Here is a 24,199-nt window from a genome sequence, read left to right on the forward strand (position 1 = left end):
TGCGTTTTTCCTTCTCCACTTCCACAAAACGTGTGCTTTGTTTAAAAAAAAACCCTACACAAACGTCTACCTTATACTTATAGAGTTTTCCTAAACCCTAGGTTCATTTAAGTCCAACTCACAATCCTAACCGGCCCATCCAATTAACGTAGAAACCTACGACGGCTATAATATAAAACCCTAAGTTATACTGTAATTAAAACCCTAATTAGATGTATTTACCTAATTACCCTATTCACCATTAAATACTTAACAAATAATCTAATTGAACAAAATAATAATTAGTAAACCCAATTAAACCAAATAAGACACACATACAATAAGACACATATAGAATAATTAAACCAATTACACTTAAACCATTAATGCCAATTAAATAATTAAAACACTAACAAGTAATTCCAATCAAATAACTAAACCAATTACACTTAAACCATTAATGCCAATTAAATAATTAAAACACTAACAAGTAATTCCAATCAAATAACTAAAAATAAATATCATTTAAATAAATTAAATCACCACAAAAGAAATAAATCAAATCACCACAAAAGAAAACAATTAAGCACCTAATAAAACAAATAATGACACATAATCAAATAAAATGCACTTAAATAATAAAGTAACTAAAAATTAAATCACCACAAAAGAAAACAATTAAGCACCTGATAAAAAAAATAATGACACATAATCAAATAAAATGCACTTAAATAATAAATTAAATACCATTAAATACCAGGAATATCCTTTTTAAAATTAGGGGTATTACATTCTTCCCCCCTAACAAAAGGAATTCCGTCCTCGGAATTTACTCTTACCTTCGTCCAATATTTCAGGAAACCGTGAGCGAATGACATCCTCTCGTTCCCAAGTGGACTCAGACTCATTGTGATGACTCCACTGAACACGAACCAAAGGAATAACCTTATTACGAAGAATCTGATCTCGTCGGTCGACAATACGACACGGTGGCTCTAAATAAGTTGCATCCGGCTGCAACGCAATCTCCCCAACATCGATATGCTGATACCGATCCTCATCTCGAAGAAATTTCCGCAATATGGAAACATGAAACACGTTGTGGACGCGATCCAAAGTATCCGAAAGTGCCAACCGATAAGCAACAACTCCAATGCGATCCGTAATCATGAATGGACCAACAAATCGCGGTAACAACTTCCCTTTCTTCCCAAAGCGCATAACACCCTTCATAGGAGACACTTTGAGTAGAACCTGATCCCCAACCTGAAACTCCAAAGCCTGAGTACGACGATCAGCATAGCTCTTCTGCCTACTTTGGGCAGTACGCATGCGATCTCGAATAAGAGCAATCTTTTCAGAGGTATCCTTGATGAACTCAGGACCTAAGAATCGATTCTCTCCAACCTCCATCCAACAAACAGGTGACCGACACGGTCGACCGTACAATGCCTCAAATGGTGCCATACCAATAGTCTTCTGGAAACTATTGTTATAAGCAAACTCCACAAGTGGCAAATATTCCTCCCAGTGGCCTTTGAAATCCAGAACACACGACCGAAGCATATCTTCCATAATCTGATTCACCCTCTCAGTCTGTCCGTCAATCTGAGGATGATAAACAGTACTAAGGTGTAACTCCGTACCTAAAGCCTGCTGAAAACTCTTCCAAAATCCAAATACAAAGCTCGAATCCCTGTCCGATATAGTAGACAATGGAATGCCATGTAGCTTCACAATCTCTGAAATGTAAAGCCTCGCCAACTGCTCCGAAGTGTAGTCAGTGCAAATAGGTAAGAAATGAGCTGACTTGGTCAACCTATCCACAATGACCCATATGGAATTATGCCCCTTGAAAGAATTTGGCAACCCTTCCACAAAATCCATAGATATGCTCTCCCATTTCCACTCCGGAATTGGTAGTGGCTATAGAGCTCCTGGCGGCCTCTGATGATCAATCTTAACCATCTGACAAGTACTACATTGAGAAACAAAAAGAGCAATGTCCCTCTTCATACCTGCCTACCAAAACTGCCGCTTCATATCTTGATACATCTTATCGCCTCCTGGATGAACAGAGAACTCAGAGTGATGAGTCTCAGTCATCACATCCTTCCTCAAATTATCAGCAGAAGGTACCACTAACCGTCCCTTGTACCTTAAACCTCCATCAGCCCCAACATAGTAGAATGGAACCTCTCCGGAAGCTATCTCTGCGACCTTGTCGACACACTACTGATCGGTGAGTTGTGCTTGTAAAACCTTGCGAATGATGGAAGGTGTAACCACCATGCAAGCCATAAAAGCATCCGATAACTCATCCACACTCTTTAAAGCATTCCACTCAGTAGTGAATAGAGCAGAAAGACTACCAACAGGTCGGCGACTGAGTGCATCCGCCACTACATTCGCTTTCCCTGGATGGTACTGTATAGAAAAATGATAGTCTTTTACAAACTCCAACCACCTGCGCTGTCTCATATTTAGCTCCTGCTGAGTGAACAAGTACTGCAGACTCTTGTGATCACTGAATAATCTGAAGGACTCACCCAACAGATAATGCTTCAAAATACGCAAGGCGAAGACCACTGCTGCCAACTCCAAATCATGTGTTGTATAATTAAGCTCATGAGGCTTAAGTTTCCGAGATCCATAAGAAATCGGTCGCTCCTCCTGCATCAATACACATCCAAGACCTTGCAACGAAGCATCCGTGTAAACAAGATACTCTATCCCGCTCTGCGGAATAGCCAGAACCGGTGCAGAAGTCAGCTTCCTTTTCAGCTCATCAAAAGCTCGCTGACAGTGTTCATCCCACACGAACCGTACACCCTTCTTGGTCAGATGAGTGAGTGGTCCTACTATCTTGGAGAACTCCTGGATGAATCTCCTGTAATATCCTGCCAGACCGAGAACACTCCGAATCTCAGTAGGTGATGTAGGCTGTCCCCACTCAACCACCGTTGAAACCTTGGCCGGATCCACTGCTATCCCCTTTTCTGACACCACGTGACCCAGAAATTTCACCTCCCGCTGCAAAAATTCACATTTCTCGAACTTGGCATATAACTGGTGCTCACGGAGCGTCTGCAAGATTATGTGAAGATGTCTAGCATGATCGTCCTCTGACCGAGAATAGATCAAGATGCCATCAATAAAGACAATAACAAACTGATCCAAATAAGCCCGGAAAACTCTATTCATTAAGTCCATGAATACTGCAGGTGCATTAGTCGTCCCAAACGGCATAACTCGAAACTCATAAGAACCATATCGCGTGAGAAATGCTGTCTTAGGAATATCCTGCTCCCTGACCCTCAGCTGATGATACCCAGAACGTAGATCAATCTTGGAGAAATATGTGGCTCCCCTTAACTGATCAAACAAGTCATCAATCTTGGGCAAAGAATACTTGTTACGAATCGTAACCTTGTCCAAAACCGATCTAGTGTCAAACTCAAATCCTCCTAGTATTTAAGTTCCAACAGTTGCTATTACAGAAGTTAAGATAGCTATCATCTAGACCCATCCTTCCAATAATTTATACTAGAAATGGTAAGGAAAAACGTGAACCACAAAACCACAATGCATCCACAAACATGCTTAGTCTAAGTGGAACAAGCATACAACACTACTGTAACTACCAGTTTCATAGCAAAACAGATATCATTTTAGTTTGGTTTAATTTTCATTAATCCTGGAATCATTTAAAAGTGCAAAGAGTATGAAGCCTAAGGGAAAGAGTAAGGATAGAATCTTGCCTCAGAAACTTTTGTTCAAAGTTTCAACGTCGTCTTCTTAAAAAATCCCGGCGAGTTCCAAAACCCGGTTACTGTTCACGGGTATGAAACACTATTCCCGAACTCAAAATCTGATCTCCACCGTTCAGATTGTGCGACACTGAGTCATGAACCTATCCTCCAAATTTCAGCTCAATTGGACCACGGACGAAGGGGATCGGATGTTTGATGAAATCTGGGCAGAATGGAAAAAAAAACCTGTGCGACCCAGTTACTGTTCACGAGTACGAATCACTGTTCCCGAGGTCAAACTCTGATCTCCACCGTTCAGATTATGCGTCACTGAGTCGTGAACCTCTCCTCCAAAATCCAGCTCGATCGGACCACGGACGAAGCGGGATCGAAGCTTTAACAAACCTTGGCAGAATGTGAAAAATTACGTTTTTCCTTCTCCACTTCCACAAAACGTGTGCTTTGTTTAAAAAAACCCTACACAGACGTCTACCTTATACTTATAGAGTTTTCCTAAACCCTAGGTTCATTTAAGTCCAACTCACAATCCTAACCGGCCCATCCAATTAACGTAGAAACCTACGACGGCTATAATATAAAACCCTAATTTATACTGTAATTAAAACCCTAGTTAGATGTATTTATCTAATTACCCTATTCACCATTAAATACTTAACAAATAATCTAATTGAATAAAATAATAATTAGTAAACCCAATTAAACCAAATAAGACACACATAAAATAAGACACACATAGAATAATTAAACCAATTACACTTAAACCATTAATGCCAATTAAATAATTAAAACACTAACAAGTAATAACAATCAAATAACTAAATCAATTACACTTAAACCATTAATGCCAATTAAATAATTAAAACACTAACAAATAATTCCAATCAAATAACTAAAAATAAATATCATTTAAATAAATTAAATCATCACAAAAGAAAACAATTAAGCACCTAATAAAAAAAATAATGACACATAATCAAATAAAATGCACTTAAATAATAAATTAAATACCATTAAATACCAGAAATATCCTTTTTAAAATTAGGGGTATTACATGCCCCTTGATACCAACTGTGATACCCCTCAGATCCGAGACACGGGTTGATCAGGCTCAGGCCCAAACCCGAAGGAATATCAAACAATTAATATTTTATAATGAACACGGAATACAAAATAAACTAAGAAATGAAATTAAAGCTGAAAGGAACTAAAAATAGAATCCGCAAAATATTATAATTATTAAAATCCATCAAACCCAAACTCCAACACTCCATCAGTTTACAACTTGGGAATCCATCTCTAGTGGACCCCTATTAAACATCCAAACGGAAGATAGAACAACTGTAATAAACGTCCAGAAATAAAACTATAGAGAGAGCCCTATATCGTCGGAAGAGTGAATAGAGACCTCTACTCAGCACGAACACGTCTAAGCCTGGAACTGTCGTGTACCTGAAAAATAGAAGTGGGTCAGGCCCACGCGCAAGTTCTATACTACTACAATCCAAACAGAGGCCCGATACGCATGTACATCCTAAACAATTCAACAATAGCTAATAGTCCGTAAATATATATATAGTCACACTAAAGGACTCCCACTGGACTACAGGCCGGTCTCAACCTGAATAGAGATAACATGCTAAAACGCACACGAAGTGGGCATATGTACCTATACCTAAACAGGGTACACCTCCAACCATCGTAGCCAGCTACACATCCCGATGCATATACGCTCCCTAGCCATCGGTCCTGAGGCTCAACCTCATACCGAGGCACCATAACAGTACATATATAAAATCCATCCAAAATCCCTGGTATTGCCGCTCAACAAGTAGTTGCCATGACAATACAAATCCACGGGACTTAACTTTTAGTTAATCCCATCCTTATTCCAAGTAGGTGGGTAATGGTATTGTTTTAAAAACCAAACCCATCCTTAGTATGCCACCATCCCATACCGGTGCCTACTTTCCAATCCTCCAGTAGTCAAAAATACCAATAAATCAAGTATATATCAACTAAATTCCAACATCCAACATTCAATGTTAGCAATGATAAAATAAGCATTGATAAACAGGGTCACAACAACAACATATACTTGCCCAGTTTAAGTTGTTCCCTTTAGTCTGATATAAAGACAGAATTAATTAAAACTTCCATTTAACACCTCACAAATGACATACAGATATGTAGGGTATGTATCACAAAATCCTAACCTCCACAGTTGATACTAACTGTGATAATGTAAGTATCAAAACAATATTCACAGTATGTATGTAGACATGCTCAAATTATAGTGTTCCACAAAACCGATCTAGTGTTAAACTCAAATCCTCCTAGTATTTAAGTTCCAACAGTTGCTATTACAGAAGTTAAGATAGCTATCATCTAGACCCATCCTTCCAATAATTTATACTAGCAGTGGTAAGGAAAAACGTGAACCACAGAACCACAATGCATCCACAAACATGCTTAGTCTAGGTTGAACAAGCATACAACACTACTGTAACTACCAGTTTCATAGCAAAACAGATATCATTTTAGTTTGGTTTAATCTTCATTAATCCTGAAATCATTTAAGAGTGCAAAGAGTTTGAAGCTTAAGGGAAAGAGTAAGGATAGAATCTTGCCTCAGAAACTTTTGTTCAAAGTTTCAATGTCGTCTTCTTAAAAAATCCCGGCGAGTTCCAAAACTCAATTACTGTTCACGGGTACGAAACACTATTCCCGAACTCAAAATCTGATCTCCACCGTTCAGATTGTGCGACACTGAGTCATGAACCTATCCTCCAAATTTCAGCTCGATCGGACCACGGACGAAGCGGGATCGGATGTTTGATGAAATCTGGGCAGAATGAAAAAAACCTGTGCAACCCAGTTACTGTTCACGAGTACGAATCACTGTTCCCGAGGTCAAACTCTAATCTTCACCGTTCAGATTGTGCGTCACTGAGTCATGAACCTCTCCTCCAAAATTCAGCTCGATCGGACCACGGATGAAGCGGGATCGGATGTTTGATGAAATCTGGGCAGAATGGAAAAAAAAACCTGTGCGACCCAGTTACTGTTCACGAGTACGAATCACTGTTCCCGAGGTCAAACTCTGATCTCCACCATTCAGATTGTGTGTCACTGAGTCGTGAACCTTTCCTCTAAAATTCAGCTCGATCGGACCACGGACGAAGCGGGATCGGAGCTTTGATCAAACCTTGGCAGAATGTGAAAAACTGCGTTTTCCTTCTCCACTTCCACAAAACGTGTGCTTTGTTTAAAAAAAAACCCTACACAGACGTCTACCTTATACTTATAGAGTTTTCCTAAACCCTAGATTCATTTAAGTCCAACTCACAATCCTAACCGGCCCATCCAATTAACGTAGAAACCTACGACGGCTATAATATAAAACCCTAATTAATACTGTAATTAAAACCCTAGTTAGATGTATTTACCTAATTACCCTATTCACCATTAAATACTTAACAAATAATCTAATTGAACAAAATAATAATTAGTAAACCCAATTAAACCAAATAAGACACACATACAATAAGACACACATAGAATAATTAAACCAATTACACTTAAACCATTAATGTCAATTAAATAATTAAAACACTAACAAGTAATTCCAATCAAATAACTAAACCAAATACACTTAAACCATTAATGCCAATTAAATAATTAAAACACTAACAAGTAATTCCAATCAAATAACTAAAAATAAATATCATTTAAATAAATTAAATCACCACAAAAGAAATAAATTAAATCACCACAAAAGAAAACAATTAAGCACCTAATAAAAAAAATAATGACACATAATCAAATAAAATGCACTTAAATAATAAAGTAACTAAAAATTAAATCACCACAACAGAAAACAATTAAGCACCTAATAAAAAAAATAATGACACATAATCAAATAAAATGCACTTAAATAATAAATTAAATACCATTAAATACCAGGAATATCCTTTTTTAAATTAGGGGTATTACAATATTTTAGTAGAGAAAGGCAGCTAATGATGAAGTCCCACTTCACTAAGTCAAATGCCTTCTTGAGATCCACCTTGATTGCACATCTTGCTGGTCTTCCATGCTTGTGATACCCTCTTAGTAACTCATGTGCTAGTTGTATAGAATCTGTTATCCTCCTTCTATGGACAAATGCTGACTGGGATTGGTCAATGAGGTGAGGAAATGTGGACTGTAATCTTATGGTATAAGGTGTTTACACAAGAGATAGGCCTATAGTCATGAAGTGTAGTTGGGTTTTGGCATTTTGGAACCAAGGCAATATAGGTGTTGTTTGCCTCTGCAAGTAATTTCCATTTCTAAAGAATTCTGAGATGGCCTTTATAACAGATCTCCCCACAATGTCCCAAGCTTTTTGGAAAAACAAGGCATTATAGCCATTTGGACCAGGAGCTCTGTCCTTATTTAGCTTCATCATGCAAGTCTGTATTTCCAAAATGGTTGGCATGTCTTAAAGATAAGAGTGCAAATTGGATAGGACTTCCTGAGTAATAAAAGGTGATAAAGCAGTGATTTGGTGGGTAGTAGGGGGAGAGTAACCAAGCAAGGCTTAAAAGTGGTTGACAACTTGAAATTTAATTTCCTCCACATCATGAGTTGTTCTGTGATCATCCAAAATAAGGGAAATTATCTTCTTCCTGCTATTTCTGGATGTGATTGACCTGTGCAAATAAGATGAATTACAGTCCCCAAGCTTCAGCCATGACATTCTTGACTTTTGCCTTAGAGTATCCTCTTGTAGTCTCCCCAATCTCAAGAAATCTGCTGTTAAAGCCCTTTCAATTCCTCTGAGAATAGTGTCACCAGGTGCTGCATCTAGGTCCATTTGGCAAGCTTGGAGTTCCAGTTGCACAGCATGCATTTTTAACTCTAAGTCTGTAGATTCTCTAGCACACGAAGTTCTTAGGATAGGTTTAAGTAACTTGAGTTTTTGAACAACTTGGAACATTGCAGTTCCTTTGATGTAAGTGTTCCAAGCCTAAACAACTGAAGAGTGGAAATCATGGTGAGTGGTCCATGCATTAAAGAACCTGAAGGGTATATGCCTCTTTGGTGAGTTGAGGTCAATTGTAACCAAGATAGGGCTATGATCAGAGATGCCTGGGGTGAGGAAATTGCATTCTGAGATTGGAAATGAGGATGTCCACCTTTGGTTTACCAAAGCCCTGTTGAGTTTCTTTGCAATGCAAGCTTCTCCCATACTTTTGTTGGAGAATACCACAGAATTTTAGGTCCTCCAATTCTGCAGATTGAAGACACTCCTTGAAATCTGTCATAGCTGATGACCATTTCCTTGAACCACCATATTTCTCTCCTATATTGGGAATGGCATTGAAATCCCCCATTAACAGCCATGGAGAATCTACAAAGATGACTGAATGGTGGATTATATCATCCCACAGGATTTGTCTTTCATTGGCACAATTAGCAGCACAGATGAAAGTAGTAAAAAATGAGGTATGTTGACCAATAACTGAGATGGAGCAATGGATTGCTTGTCTATTGCAGCTAAGAACTGAGAGATTAACATTGTTTGAGTTCCACATAATCCATATTCTTCCTAATTCAGAGAAAGAATAGTTGTCTGTAATAGACCAATTAGGGGCAATAAGTCTGTGGATAGCTGCCACATTCAGCTTAGCTACCTTAGTCTCCACTATGGAAACAATATCAAGTTTTCTCTCAAAGATTAATTTCTTAATCTTTAATTGTTTAAAGGGTTGGTTCAACCCTCTAATATTTCATGTGAGGAGAGAAATCATGAGAAAGATGGAGAAAAATGACCTCCAAGATGCTTTGAGTCAACTGAGTAACCCTCTGGCATCAACCCAGGTTTGGCATTCTCTTTCGTCCTTGCAATTTTCTTCAAGCTTCTTGCTGTCATGTTCCTTTTATGAACTGGCTGGATGCTGCAACCAAGATCACTGAGTGAAGATAGTGGTTGAAAGTAAGGGGATGTGGTCCACTTGGCATGAGTTGGAGAAACTGTTGCTGCAAAAGTCTTATTGCATCCCTCAACTATAGGCTCAAAAAACTTGGAGTTCATGTTCTTCTTCTTTTGTGGGACTGTAGTTGGAGATGAGTAGTGTGGGACTGGTATTTTGGATGTGGTATGCTTGTAGGAGGAGGGAGTTATGGTTGTTGATGGGGAGAAATTAAGTTTCCTACTACATAGAGGGGAATGTGGTGATAGAGGGGGAGAATTATATGACTGTGAATCTGAGATGAAATTGCTGACCTTTGTATTGTTTGAGGAGAGAGATTGATTTGATGGTGATGGTAATGGTGATGATGAGTTGAGGTTATTTGTTGTATTTGTGTTGTTGGTGTCTTGTGCTTGGTATTGTAATGGGGAGAATTGGTTTGAGGTTGAGTGGTTATTTATGATTGGAGTGTTGGGTTTAGTAATAATGGTTATGCCTTTGTTTTCTTTTCTTCCTTACTGTTACCCATTCAGAAGCTGGTTGGATTGCAGGGCTGTGGTCCTTTGTGCATGGTGAAGTTATTGTCCCTTTTCTGTGAGTGGGGTTAATGTAGTTGAGAGGGCAATTGGCATCTGAATGATTGAGTTGCCTACATTTTCCACAGTTCTTTGGTAACCATTGATACTCAATCCTGATATCCACAAAGGACGAGTCATCCATTTTGAGTTGGATTTCATGTTTGAGAGGCTTGTTAAGATTTAAGTTGATGCAGATTCTGGCGAACTTCAGCTTTGTTATTGCTTCAGTGGTTTCATTAACATAAAGTGGCTCTCCAACAGCACTTGCAATGTGACTTAAACCCTTAGCAGTCCAATAGTTAGGTGGTATATTGTAGAACTTGGTCTAAATTGGTAGACTGCCTAAGTGAGATGGATGTGATTGGTTTAGTTGGTTCTATTTCAATAATGAAAAAGGGTGTCAGCTAATGACCATGGACCATGAGACAGAACAGTGTTAACCTCTATAGAGCTCTTGAATCTGAAGATGAAAGTGTTGTTCTCCCCTTGGATGGTATTGGTTAAGCCGAATGATTTCCACAATTTTGTTGCAGCAGTCTGCACCACCTTGTAAGGAAGTTTCTTATGAATTGAGAACCCAACCAAGTGATACGAGCTCCAGAATTTTAGTCCTTCATCAACCACTTCTTTAGGTGGTTCAATCACATTTGAGGTTTCAGTGGTCGGAGCAATGTATTCAAACTTCATCTTGTTGGTACCTTATTGCACTACATTTGACCAAGACTTTGCCTGGGGATAGTGGTTGTGGTTTAATTGGTTTTCAGATTGTCTGTATGTGTGGGTAATAGGGAGTGGTTGAGCTGATACAGTACCTGTGTTATCCATAGGTATTGCATGTGAGGGTAAAGTAACTGATTTGTCTGTTGGTAAAACATATGGTGGTTGAGCTGTTACAGTACCTGTATTGTCCATTGGTTGCTTGGATGTTTGTGGTAATGTAGTGGTTGGGGTGGCTTGGATGTATGTGGTAGGTTGTAAGAGGTGATCAGTAGGTTGGAGGTTTGAGGTAAGTTGTAAACCTTGGTCAATGGTATTTCTATGTTTGACTGCAGCCATACTTTTTTTGGCTTTGGCCTGCAAAGATGATGTGACTACAGCATTACTAGCTAGATTCAAATTTGAATTTGGATTCAAACCTAGTCCCACCATGTTAGTGCCTTCTGTGCCGTTGGAGGAGGAGGTGGTGGTTGTTAGTGGCTATTGTAGGTGGCTAACCTGTAGCTTAACCTTGTCAAGTTTAGCTTGTAGCTTTGCATTGATCTTCTTCTGGTTGTTGTACATTTCCATAACTTTCCCCAAGTTCTCATCCTTCCACTCAAGTTGTTCCTGTAATCTATCAATTTGGTGAGCTGGAGATAAGTAAAGCAGAGGGTTGAAATTTCTAGGAAGGTTACCTGTAAAAGAAGCTTGCTGCGATGGCTTGGATTTACTTCTGTTTTTGCAGTGGGTTGCTGATTGGCTTTATTGGTTTTATGGTGGGAGAAGGAAAATGTATGTGTGGCTGTCCAGATAATGAGGAAATCTATGTGTGAGAGGAGATTGCAGATGATGCTTTCTTTAGGATAATTTTAGGAGTTGTCTGTTGTGCTGGTTGGGTATTTTGGTTACATAGCACTTGTCTGTTGTTTGATTTTGGAGCATATTTTGGTTTGTAAGAGGATTTAGGGAGGATTGGTGGGGTGGTATTGCGATGAATCAGTGAAACAAATGGTGGTTTGAGATGATTTGCAATTAGGTTTTTCAGAGATGGAGGTTTCTGCAGGTTGAGAGGTTTCATGGTTTTTTTTGCTTTGAAACTTGACATTGATAAGGTTAAACGGATTCTTGAAGGAAATGATGATTACAATGATAAAGTTGCTCACTTATAACTTAAAAGTCCTGAGTTTGAAATTGAAAATATCTTGGCCTACACACTTTTCAGAAGTAACATGGCACGAGCCTGTTGCCTGGACTGCCATTTTTTTAAGAATGACCCTCCAAATAAATTGTGAGAGCCATTTGACTTGAATAATGGACTTTTTTTTTTCTTTTTTTTTTTTTGAAAGTTAAAGTAGAATGAGGCCCATCAACACAGCATACAATAACCCAATCACAAAACAGAGCCCAACCCCACAACAGAGGCATTTCTAGTCTTGGGCATTCTAGATTACCCATGTCTAAGCCTCAGTTGACTAATGGACTTTAATACTTCACATTAGCATTTTCTGAAATTATGGGACAATATGCTCCAGATAAAGGTTTTGTTTGTTTGGATGTAAAATATATATTCTTTTTTTTTTTATAGTGTTTGGTTATTGTAAAATATTTAAGAAGAAAAAATATATTAAAACCTAAAGGAAATAACTTACTCATCAATTTTCGGCAATTTATTTTACACGCTCGACCTTTGTCAAATATAGAAAAAATAAAAATATATATAATTTGCCTAAAAATAATGAAAAATCTTTTCCGAGACGAACAGAAGTGATTAATATTGTATAAATAGTATATAAAATTTCAAGAACTAGGTCCTAACAGTGACTTGCTATGTTGAGACAGTGAAGGATTGCATGCAATTTGGTGCATAATATAGAATGAGGGCCTATGTCACACTTCTTTGAAAAAGGCATTGTGTCGGTGGTGTCTTGCTCATTGGGCCGTTTCCAATCAAAAAACTCTCATGTGGGGTCAAAAACGGACACTTCGGGATTAGCTCAAAAAATCTGTCAGCATGTCAGTTTGCCCCTCGGCGGTCCAAACGGGCATAAAGGGTTCGGCAATCAGTTCTACATCACATTCAAACCACATAAAACTATGTCTTTATCCCGATTAAAAAGGGCAAAGCACAAGAGCCCAGTAGGAGTTGATAAAAACATCATAGTAGGAATTCTTCCTGATTTCTTGATAACTACTTACTACAGCACCAAACACAGCCTATTTTTTAAAATTCCCGATTTAGCAATAAGTCAATCAAGAACATTATACTTTGAGATTTGAACATTTTTTCTCCTTCATATAATGTTACGACCCTAAACTGAAACCAATTTAAATAAAAAATAAAAAATTCGGCATTACCTCTACTAAAAATGGTCCTACGCCAACTTGCTTAAATGCATAAAAAAAAAAAAATGCAATGGCCACTCTTGGACATTCAAAATTTATCTAACCTATACCAGCACACAATGCAAATAATATAAAACATTCCCAAAACAACAACATCAACAACCTCCTCAAAATAGCTCATCACCATCAACCCATTCGTCCAGAATAAAGGAGTACTTGTCTTGTACATAATCCCATGCTCACATACTAGAATTTTACTCCAATTTCATCTACTTACAGTCCATGAATATAATTACAATAACAAGAGTCCATAAGTCTCCGTACAGAATACAATATACTAAGTTTTACAAAAAAATAGTGAGACTTGGATACAAAAATAGCAAAATGATCTTCTAATCCAAATTAGGCATGTGATGGAATGTCATCCGCCACTTCTTTCCCATATCCTGAAAAATATTAAAATAATAGGATGAGCATAAAGCTCAGTAGTTGGTGCCTAAGACACACCTCTTGTGACCCCGTGAATCCAAACAATAAATAAAAATAGGAAGCGAGGTCATACTATGCCGAGAAGGAATACAACATTAATTCCAATTCCAAAATAACAATGTCGTGCCATGATATGTGATGCCATGAATGTCGCTCCCCATTTTCAAAATCCAAATCCATCACTTTTCAAATTGTTAATATAACCCGTCCGTTTGTGACTCCGCCGTGACACGAGAGAAGGATTGGCCACTGTCCCTGACCGTTGGTACCTCCGCGGCATCATTTGGGGCCCAGATAACTCAACCACGCTAAGGCGATCTCCATAATTCCCTCTAGGTTATATTAACACCACGGCCCTTTGGTACCTCCGCGGCGACCGAGTTTTCATAAAAATCCCTTTAATCAAAACTTTGTGCCAAAATCCCTTTTTTCCTTTCAAAACAATTTTTCCCTTTTCATGCCCAATGTTATGCATGAATGTCTCATATATCTCAATGTTGTACAAATAGAAAAATTCATGTTCATCAAGTTATTATTCAATAATATACGTACTTTACAACATAAAAATTTCTAAAATTATATTTTATATTTTCTAATCACCAAACTAGCACTAAAGGCACAAATGGCTTAAATTAATCAACAATTAACATGCTTCGTAAGAAATTTATTTATTTATTATTATTTTTTAATTCATGTTTTATCATCACATAAACATAACAATTTAAGACCATGGGCATGAAAATTCATCAATTAAGCATGCTTTCATTATCATATATCATATAAAGCATAGTCACACCTTTTCACATAGCAAGTAAATAAATTTGCATGAAATTTCACAATTTAAGCATGCTAAAACACAAATTTTTTTTGAAATTAACTCACAAAAGACCAAGAATATGTGGATTAGAGACCCCTACCTCAGTCTAAGCCAAAAGTCCCAATTTGTGCCTTAGATCACGAATTCCCTAGAGTGCTTCAAATTAGAAATTGCTCCGAGCAATTTGTAGATCTCGTCGTGAACTTCAATTTGCCGCAAACGGCACTTAAAAATACCACATATTGAAGAAGAAATCAAGGTTTAAGCTTTGAAGCAAAAGAAAAAGAAATAGAAAAAAAGAATTTGAGAGGTGAGAGAGAGATACCAACGGGGAGAGAGAATTGTGAGACCTATAATGGTCTCTTAGCCTTAAGTTTGATATTGGTGGGTCCCATTTCCTTTTTCTTTTATTTTACTTATCATTTTATCCCCCCCCCCCCCAACACACACACACACACACACACACACACACACTCTCATATACACAACCACATAAATTACATTAAATGAAATGCATGAAATGCTAATAGACCCAACAACCCCCCCCCCCTCCCCACACACACACACACACACACACACACACACACACATTCATATACACAACCACATAAATTACATTAAATGAAATGCATGAAATGCTAATGGACTCAACAAAATCCCCGTACATAACAATTCCGGTAACGGGTCCCACACCGGACTGTCCGACCAGAAAAACGAAAAAAATGCGAAAATGACCATCCTTACATTTCAAAAAATCCTCGACTCAATGAAATGTCCCAAACAACTCTTAAACACAACCGGCATACTCCATAGTGTCCGGTACAAAAAAAAAAAAATTGACAAAAGACGAAAATGCCCTTGCTACAACAAAATTCCCGAAAAAATGAAAAATGGCAAAATTTGGAAACATCACGCATAAGCACTAAACATGTATATCAGATCAAAATCACCCTAAAGGTTACTGGAAATTACTTAGTCATATTTCCTTTGTATACTTCTGCTTACAAACATTAGGACAATTATTAGAGTGTCTTCCACACAAAGCCTTTGAATCTAATACACCAAGAGCACCCATAATGAATTAGACAAAACCACTACTCTAAACAACTAATTCACCGGGGAAGAGCAAAAGCACTCACTGCAAAATCTGCATTTATATGTTTAGCTCGTGAGCATACTCAGTTGCTGATATTTGCTGTTACTAATACAAACTTCGATATTGATTATGTCCTGACTAGATATTGATCAAGATTCCGATGATATGAAAAGCTTTTAGTTTGTTCGTATGTTTTAGGAAATTACAGGATTAAGGAGCAAGGACCATTGGATTTGGATGATCTAGTGAAATTAACAGAATTTTACAACCTTATTTGTGTGTGCTCACATTTAAAGTAACTTGCATACTAATCAGCAAAAAAGGAAATTGAAGGAGGCTTTAGAAGACTCAAATCATTAATGTGGCAAGTTTATCATGATGCAATAAGAGAAAGTTTTAGCATATATGAAAGTGATCTAAAAATCTTTTTTTTTGGGAAGCAATTGCTAAACATTCTTCGCAAGATGGATAAACAAGGCCTACGTTGTTAGAGCTATGGACAAGCTTACCACGTTGGAGCTATCTTCCCTTTGGATTTATCAGCTGTGAGAACACCCCAGTCGTTGTCGTCGTCATTGTTGCTGTTACATCAGATTCCTGATCGCTAACAGTGTCAACACCATTCCCATTAGCAGGCTCAATGTAGGGGATCAAATCAGGGATTTCTGGAATATGGTTGGCGCTATTCCCATCTGCAATACTTTGCATAGAAGCCTCTTGCAGCTGAAGAGCATACTCCAAATTCCACAAAACATCTCCCATTGATGGCCTCTCAGTCCCATATTCAGCCAAACACTTCTCAGCTGTTTCGCCAAATATTCTTAGAGAATCAAGGGTAACAGATCCTGCAAGATGGGGATCTATTATCTGCTCTAGTTGGCCCTTCTTTTGCCAATTCATAGCCCATTCAGCTATGTTAACTTGCTCTCTAGGGAGAGCAGGGTTAATAGCAGGCCGAGCACACAAAACCTCCATTAGTACTACCCCAAAGGAATATACATCAGATTTCTCTGTGAGTTGCTGTCGACGAAAGTACTCAGGATCAAGGTACCCGAAACTTCCCTTCACTACAGTACTTACATGGGTTTGATCTAGAGTTGGCCCTAGCTTAGATAATCCAAAATCTGCCACTTTTGCTGTGAGATTTTCATCAAGCAGTATGTTGGTTGTCTTAACATCGCGATGGATGATACTCTCTTCTGCTCCAGTATGAAGATAGTGCAATCCTTTTGCAGCTCCGGTGCAAATTTCAAGCCTTTGTTTCCAAGTGAGAGGGAGAAGATCTGATCCATATAAGTTTTTCCTAAGGGGACCACCAGCCATGAACTCATAAACGAGGATCATTTCATTAAGTTCTTCACAGTAGCCTATAAGAGAAACCAGGTGTCTGTGGCGAAGCTTAGTTAGCATCTCAATTTCTGTCCTGAATTCAACCAGTCCTTGTTGGGATCTTGGGTTTGCACGCTTTATAGCAACCACAACCCCATTTTCTAGTACTCCTCTATAAACTTTTCCAAATCCACCCACACCCAAGACCAAACTCTCATCAAAGTTCTTTGTCGCTTCACAAATTTCTGAGAAAGCTAGAATGCGGCCCCCAAGAGAAGGTGTAATTGAAGTGAAACTGCCAGCTGAAGCTCTGGTATCTGAATTCCCCACGTGGGTAGGTAGCGGGAACCAGGATGAAGGTTGACGCTTTGGCCTCTTCTGACGGCAAAAACAGAGAATAAAAACTGCTGAGCAAAGTACCAAAGCTGCAAAACCTCCTAAAAGAGAAAACAGCAGTAGCATCACATGCTTGTCATTCTTTGGGGCCTTGGAAACAATGTTGTATGCACTAAAATTCCCATCAAGGCTATCACAAGGATTGCTCATTTTCATTATCTCCAAACCGTTCAGAATTGCATTTGTTGGGAGATCCCTTAGATCAGGAGGACCAACTTGAACTAAAATCTGATGTGAACCCATCGAAACATTGACAACAAAGTCTATGAAGTAAGCTGCTGATAGTGCCATTGTCTTGCTTGAGATATCAAAAGACTCAATTGCCAATTGGTTATTAATGTAGATATTGAAAACTAAACTATTAAGAGCCACACTAACAATGTCACAGAAATGCATCCTAATAAGGTAAGAAAAGCCTTCATCAACTTCAAACGCCCATGAAATGTTAAACTTCTGATCAGAGACATTTGCATCTGCCATTTCTTGGGCAGTAGCATAAACCAAATTTGGGGCAATTTCAACAGACACCCCAGCAGGGTACTTGACTAAACTCAAGTCAGTGGAAACATTTCGAGCAGTAGCAGCATTCACAAGAAAAGGTTTATCTGATTCCCATATCCTCCACAATATGTCATTCTTCGGAGTCAGAAGTGGACCACCCATGTTAATTCTATAAGCCGTATCAAAAGCTACATGGGTTGGGATATCAACTGCTGCCCCCAGTGGTATCGGAACTGCACTAGAAGGGAACTGTCCATTGGGCACAAATGCAATCTCTATTCCATTGATGAATGCAATTGAACCATCCCAAGGAGACAATGTGAGTACCAACTTTTTCGAACTCAAACCACCCACTTCAATTACATATTCCTTGATGAGAGGGTATTTTTTGCCCATTTTCGAAAAGGAGAACCCATGAAGCAGAGTAATTCCATTGGCCACAACAGAAAAAACTGCAGATTCCAAGTTGTATTGACTATTCTCAACTGGGTAAAAGTGTAATCGTAGCCAATGGCGACCAATTTGCTTAGTGCTAATTGTATATGTTGAAGTTCTAGTAAAAACCCGGGCAGAAGTGTAAAGTTTTGACACACCCAATTCAGTATTTGAAACCACAATGTAGGAATTAGCGGATAAACTAGCAATAGAATTCCCAGAATCAGGTTCAAAAACCCTACCATCATCTAGTTTCATAGCTTCACCTTCCCCACAATAAATTAATGAACTGTCTACAGGAATAGCAGAAGTACAAACAACTGAATTTAAACAAACATATAGAAGGCAGAGAAAACACAACCCATTTGTATCACCCATTTCTTCAATCACATATGATACAAAATTAAGCAAAAGTAACATATACATTGTAGAAAAGAACAACCCATTTTGAAATAATCATCAATTCATTCTCAAAAACCATGAAATTCCTCATAGCAATATAATTCAAGTGTAGATTTAATAAGAAAATGCATACCTAGTAATGCAATCCATTTTCAGAGAGATGGGTATATGAGCAGGGTGAGTTCTCACTCAGAAAGGTAAAGGGGATAGTTTTGGAGTTGTGGATGGTAATGATTGATGTTGGTGAAGCTGCACCTTCCATCATATGGTCTGTGATTCTTTGAACAAGAACTGACTCATGACATTATATTTTAATTAAATTTACTACTTGGGGAAATGTGATAACTGACAAAAGTTGGAGCATAGTGATTAACCATAAATTAATTAGATAATTATTTTAAAATTAAAAATTTTAAACGAAATGAGGAGCCTAATGTACCCTGCTTGATAACTCAGCGGGTTTGTTCCTAAAATAAATTTTAAAGTGTGAGATTTTAACTCTCAACATTTATTAATTTAATTTATAATATTTTTTAAAGTGTCAGATTTTAATTCTCAGTATTTATTAATTTAATTTTTAATATTTTTTATCTTAAAATAAAACTATATATTCTGTATTTAATTGAGTGTATCCAAATCCGACTTCCTATTCCATTAGAATTCTTTGATTTTAATATCACTACTCTAACTAATTTTAAAATTATTGAACCAAAGGATTAGGGGTATTGATCGGTCAACAGATTAATTGACAAATTTGAGGAGTACAAACTACAAAGTAACTACTTTTCTTTACTACGTGGGGAAATGTGATAACTAACAAAAGTTGATGTCTAGTGATTAACCATTAATTAATTAGATAATTATTTTAAAATTCAAGAATTTGAACGAAATAAGGAATATAATACATTTATTAAGGACTTTGTATCTAGTGATATCTTCTCTATCTTTTAAATAGACTGTGAGAGTTGGAATTTCTTAAAAAGTAAAATGAGTGTAAAAGTAGTATGTGAGTTTTTGCGAATGATAAAAATTAAATATATATATATATATATATAAGGTATAATATACATCTGTATTAAATTGAGTGTAATCAAATTCGAGTATTCTGACTTCTTATTTCATTAGAATTCTTCAACCTTAATATCATTCCTCTAATAAATTTTATAATTATTTTACCAACGGATTAGGGGTCTTTGATTGGTCAACAGATTAATCGACAAATTTGTGGAGTACAAACTACAAAGTGATTACTTTTATTTCCTGTAATGGCATAGGTGGGTTATGTAGTCTGTACCACGTGATGGTCCTTTATCAAACACAACGAGTTCTGCTTTTATCATGATTTATTTAGGGCAGAAGATTCGAAGTCCTGTAAAGTGTAAATGCAGTGCTATTATTTTGATAATACAATATCAATATATGCACTTACTTATATAAAAATATATATATATACAGTATCGTTATTTTGAAGTTTTTTTTTTTTCACTCGTTACTTTGAAGTTACATTCTCAAACTAATAGTTAAAATTTTGATAATACAATATCAATATTTGAACTTACTTATATAAAAAAAAAAAAACACAGTATTATCTAGTTTGAAGTTGCGGTCTCAAAATAGTAGTGTTAAATTTTGGACTTCGGTTTTGCTTAGATTTTTTGAACTTTTATCGAAAAATGAACCAAAGGGTCCAACCCAATAAACACTATGGCAGTTATTCAATAACAACGTTGTAGTAATAAATATGCACACATCTATATAATCACTTGGTTCAAAATTTAGTTTTAGATCCACATCAATTCCCAAGGAACATAAACATTTGTATACTAATATACCAAAATTTCAAAGAAGTCCAACTGCTTGGATTGAATTAGGCCCAAGCGGGGTGGATCTTCAAGGAGGTCATAAAATTTCCATTCCTAAAAGGACAGAATTTAGTGGGCTGAACTAAAAGCCCATTATCCATTTCTTTCACGTGCCTCCCACGTGTGCAAGTTCTCCCACTAATCATAAAATTGTCTCTCTTATCCACACTACAAGAAATAATGGGAGGAAAAAAAAGAAGAAAAACGAGACACCCACATGACCAAAAGCTCTCAAACCAGTCCGAAAGTGAGAACAAGACTAATCCATATCTATTTAACAAAGAGGTAGAGCTGATTCTCAGAGGCAGAGATGGCAATTTCATCACTCTCACTCAGCTTGGCCTCAACAACTCTATCTAATGGGGTCAGTCCAACTATACAATATTTTCTTCATTACACATATATATATATATATATATATATCATATGTATTTATTGCTGTCAATTAATCATGAGCTGTAATGTATTCAGTCATTCATAAATTTTCAGATAAATGTACCTCGGCCTAGTGCATTTTCTTCACATAATATTGTCACTTGCTCAAGAGACAAAACCTTCAATGAAGAAAGTAAGATGCTCGTCTTAACAACTTCCATATGTGTGTGTGTGCGCGCGCGCGCGCGTGTATATATATATATGTGTGTGTGTGTGTGTATAGCTCAACTGGGTACTGCCATTTTGTATTTGAGAGATACCCAAATCGATTTTGACCTAAGAGTGGGTTTTATGGTGAAAAAATGATGTAGATTTCTGTGGAATTTAATTGTAGACATATATGGCTTGTTTGGTTCAATTTTCTGATTTTTCGGTTAGTACAAAATTTTATTTGGTTGACATTTTCTGAAAACTCAACCTTTTTCACTTTTATTTTTTCTGAAAGGTTTTTTGTTTTATGAGTTCTTGAAAACTGTTTTATAAATCTTAACCAAACAGGGGTGTGTTGTTAGGTTTTAGTTTTTGGCTTGATGATTGTCATCTTCATGGTTAACTTTCAATAATAATACATATGGGGAAACTATTATTAACTTTGTGCCATTGTATTTGGACTGATTATTTTAATTTTTTTTTTTTTTTTTTTTAATTATTACTATGTTAAAATGTAGTAGTAAATTGGAACAATAATGTTGGTTAAGCTTAAGATTGAATCTACAATGTAATTTCTTATAACCTAATTAAGTTTTTGATAATTGTTGTGATAACATATGACAATTCTCAGGAAGTTGCAATAGAAGGCCATTACTGTTCGGAGTAGGGGCATTAGCTTTGAGTTTATTCCCGGCAAATTCCATTTTTGCTGAAGGTATCATGGTTTGTAGTTAAATTTATGCATAATGTGTGACTTTTGGAGCAATGTTATATATCAATTACTTCGCCTATAAAATAGAAATCAATTAATTTCGTGTAAAAATAGAGCAACCCTTTTAATTAATGTCATTCAAGATGGACATTTGAGATGGGGCATTCTTGAAGATACAATTCTCCGATCATCTATAATTACATAAAACCGAGTTCATGAAGAATGGCACTTCCATTAATAAATAATCATTCAATAGACTCCCAAATTGTTCATGCCTAATTTATCTTCTGAACTGTGTATACCCTTTGCATATTCTTTATGATGTAGAAATGCCGAAGAACTATGCAGCTTTTGTTGACTCATCAGATGGCTACTCATACTATTACCCCTCAGATTGGAGGGTAAGTTGCCCTTAAAACAGAAGCCTCAATTTAACTTGCATAAGAACCTTGGCTCAACTAGAGAGAATTTACAATGTGTCTTGTTTAGGAATTTGATTTCAGAGGTCACGATTCGGCATTTAAGGACCGATATTTGCAGTTACAAAATGTTAGACTGAGCTTCCTCCCAACTGATAAGAAGGACATACATGATTTAGGTCCAATGGAAGAGGTGAATACTGTAATTGTTTCTTCTTCTTCTTTTCCGTTCTTCTCGGTTCTGATTTTTTTTATTTTTTTTAATTTTATGATCTGTGACCAGTTTCATTGCTTTGAAGGTTGTTTTGAATTTGGTGAGACATATTTACTCTGCACCAACTCAGAGAGCAACTGTATTTGATATGCAGGAGGTTAGTATCTTCTCACTTGTGTTACTCAAGAACGTCTGTGTTAGGTATGGGTATATATATGTTCATGTGTTGGACATGTCAAATCTCCAAACAGAATGACACATGGACACTGTTAAATATTAATTTTATTAAAATTTTCACTTAAATTTATATTTCGTATCCATGTCCGAGTATTGTGACAACTTTGAGCAATATAAAACAAGTTTATCTTATGGAATTCTACTGTCTGCAGAAAACCATTGATGGGAAAAACTACTACACCTTTGAGTATGTGCTGACATCTCCGAACTTTGCGCGAGCAGCATTTGCTACCATAGCAATTGGAAATGGTATGATTTCATAACATCCCAAACTATTACTTTCATGTATTTAGGCTACAACCGTGTGTTGTCATATGCTTCTGGTGTTATTATTTCTCATTGATGTGTGTTTTCAATGTAACATATTGATACATGCTCGTGCTAGCAAATGTACACACACATAGGAAATTACTCACTAAAAGTTGTAGTTAATTATAATGTTTGCAACCAAAAAAACTATGAAAGTACCACCTAACTTGGAGATGTTTGAAACATTTCCGATCAATTTTTGTTATACGTGACAATTATTGAGATATCACTTAAGAGAAGAGAGACTTTATTTTATTTATAACTGACTAAGAGTCCTTATTGAATATTATCTATTTGAGTCCACAAAACCGATCAAGCATTGTGGCATTACTCTTTCTTAATTTACTCCCTACCAACTCACAGTTGAAATTTGGAATTTTGGAATTTGGGTAGGGAGATACTACACGCTAATCGTGGGTGCAAACGAAAGGCGGTGGAGAAGAGTCCGCAACAAGCTCAAAGTGGTGGCAGACTCCTTCAAGGTGCTTGACATCTGATATGCTAATATTGCTGCTGCATAAGTTGCAGAATCTCTCACGTCAAAGTTGTGATCTCTCTTTTTCTCGGGAAACAAACAGTCACTGAATTTTGTATATAACCACAGCTTATCCATCTAAAACACTAGACACCATATTGGTTGATGGATCTGAAACCACTCATTGATTTGTGAATTATGAAGCTGTAATGCTAAGAAGGCATGCATTGTATGCTAGTAGTAGCTTCAGCTAATGAAAAATCCAAGGAACGGTCATGAAACACCATAATGGGCTTTACCATGCTGGGCTTTCCCTCATTGGAAGAGTACCATCTCACACTTCCGTAAGTAGGGATGTATGGGAAACCCTCCCACCACCAATGCAAATCTTTTCCCAAACCCAATTCGGGGCGTCTCGCATTGAATCAAGACAAGTTTGGAGCCCGATATGTATATTTTTTTAAGAAAAACCATTCGAACTAAAATAAATTTTGTTAATTTTTTGTAGTTTAGTAAAATATTTAATAATCACAATAACAAAAATGTTAGTTAAAATTTAAAGCAATCATAAAAAATAGAGGAAAAAACAAAT

The 24,199-nt window shown here is 36.9% G+C and overlaps 2 protein-coding genes across 4 annotated transcripts; one reads left to right on the plus strand and one right to left on the minus strand.

The window, feature by feature from the left end:
• Nucleotides 1–13,115: 13,115 nt before the first annotated feature.
• LOC132270989 (receptor-like protein kinase THESEUS 1) lies at nucleotides 13,116–19,085 on the minus strand. Of its 2 annotated transcripts, XR_009469622.1 has the most exons (3): nucleotides 16,241–19,085; nucleotides 14,736–14,860; nucleotides 13,116–13,775 (listed from the first exon to the last, which is right to left on the minus strand). XR_009469622.1 is itself a non-coding variant. In XM_059772207.1 (2 exons), exon 1 carries the CDS (start codon nucleotides 18,816–18,818, stop codon nucleotides 16,251–16,253), a length of 2,568 nt encoding a protein of 855 aa, XP_059628190.1. In that variant the 5' UTR covers nucleotides 18,819–19,085; the 3' UTR covers nucleotides 13,116–13,775; nucleotides 16,241–16,250. The 2 variants fall into 2 exon arrangements, 1 of the variants encoding a protein (XP_059628190.1); XM_059772207.1 differs by lacking the exon at nucleotides 14,736–14,860.
• A 1,738-nt stretch (nucleotides 19,086–20,823) lies between these two features.
• Nucleotides 20,824–23,890, plus strand: LOC132270990 (photosynthetic NDH subunit of lumenal location 1, chloroplastic). Of its 2 annotated transcripts, none has more exons than XM_059772208.1 (8): nucleotides 20,824–21,020; nucleotides 21,128–21,224; nucleotides 21,873–21,956; nucleotides 22,281–22,354; nucleotides 22,443–22,565; nucleotides 22,672–22,743; nucleotides 22,976–23,072; nucleotides 23,526–23,890. In XM_059772208.1, exons 1-8 carry the CDS (start codon nucleotides 20,967–20,969, stop codon nucleotides 23,627–23,629), a joined length of 705 nt encoding a protein of 234 aa, XP_059628191.1. In that variant the 5' UTR covers nucleotides 20,824–20,966; the 3' UTR covers nucleotides 23,630–23,890. The 2 variants fall into 2 exon arrangements, with proteins under 2 accessions (XP_059628191.1, XP_059628192.1); XM_059772209.1 differs by having other exon boundaries at nucleotides 21,146–21,224.
• The last annotated feature ends 309 nt before the right edge of the window (nucleotides 23,891–24,199 follow it).

This window comes from Cornus florida, unplaced genomic scaffold, assembly GCF_030987335.1.
Source record: "Cornus florida cultivar Cherokee Brave unplaced genomic scaffold, ASM3098733v1 CherokeeBrave_3.0.0_Hap2_Chr08, whole genome shotgun sequence".
Classification (NCBI taxonomy): domain Eukaryota; kingdom Viridiplantae; phylum Streptophyta; class Magnoliopsida; order Cornales; family Cornaceae; genus Cornus; species Cornus florida.

What these genes read in the sequence shown, in the direction of transcription:
- LOC132270990 (XM_059772208.1), top strand. Translation starts at nt 20,967, where the DNA reads ATGGCAATTTCATCACTCTCACTCAGCTTGGCCTCAACAACTCTATCT. An exon ending in CAACAACTCTATCTAATGGG is followed by an intron (nt 21,021 to 21,127) that starts GTCAGTCCAACT and finishes TAATGTATTCAG; the next exon opens with TCATTCATAAATTTTCAGAT. An exon ending in ATTTAGGTCCAATGGAAGAG is followed by an intron (nt 22,566 to 22,671) that starts GTGAATACTGTA and finishes ATTGCTTTGAAG; the next exon opens with GTTGTTTTGAATTTGGTGAG.
- LOC132270989 (XM_059772207.1), bottom strand. Translation starts at nt 18,818, where the DNA reads ATGTATATGTTACTTTTGCTTAATTTTGTATCATATGTGATTGAAGAA.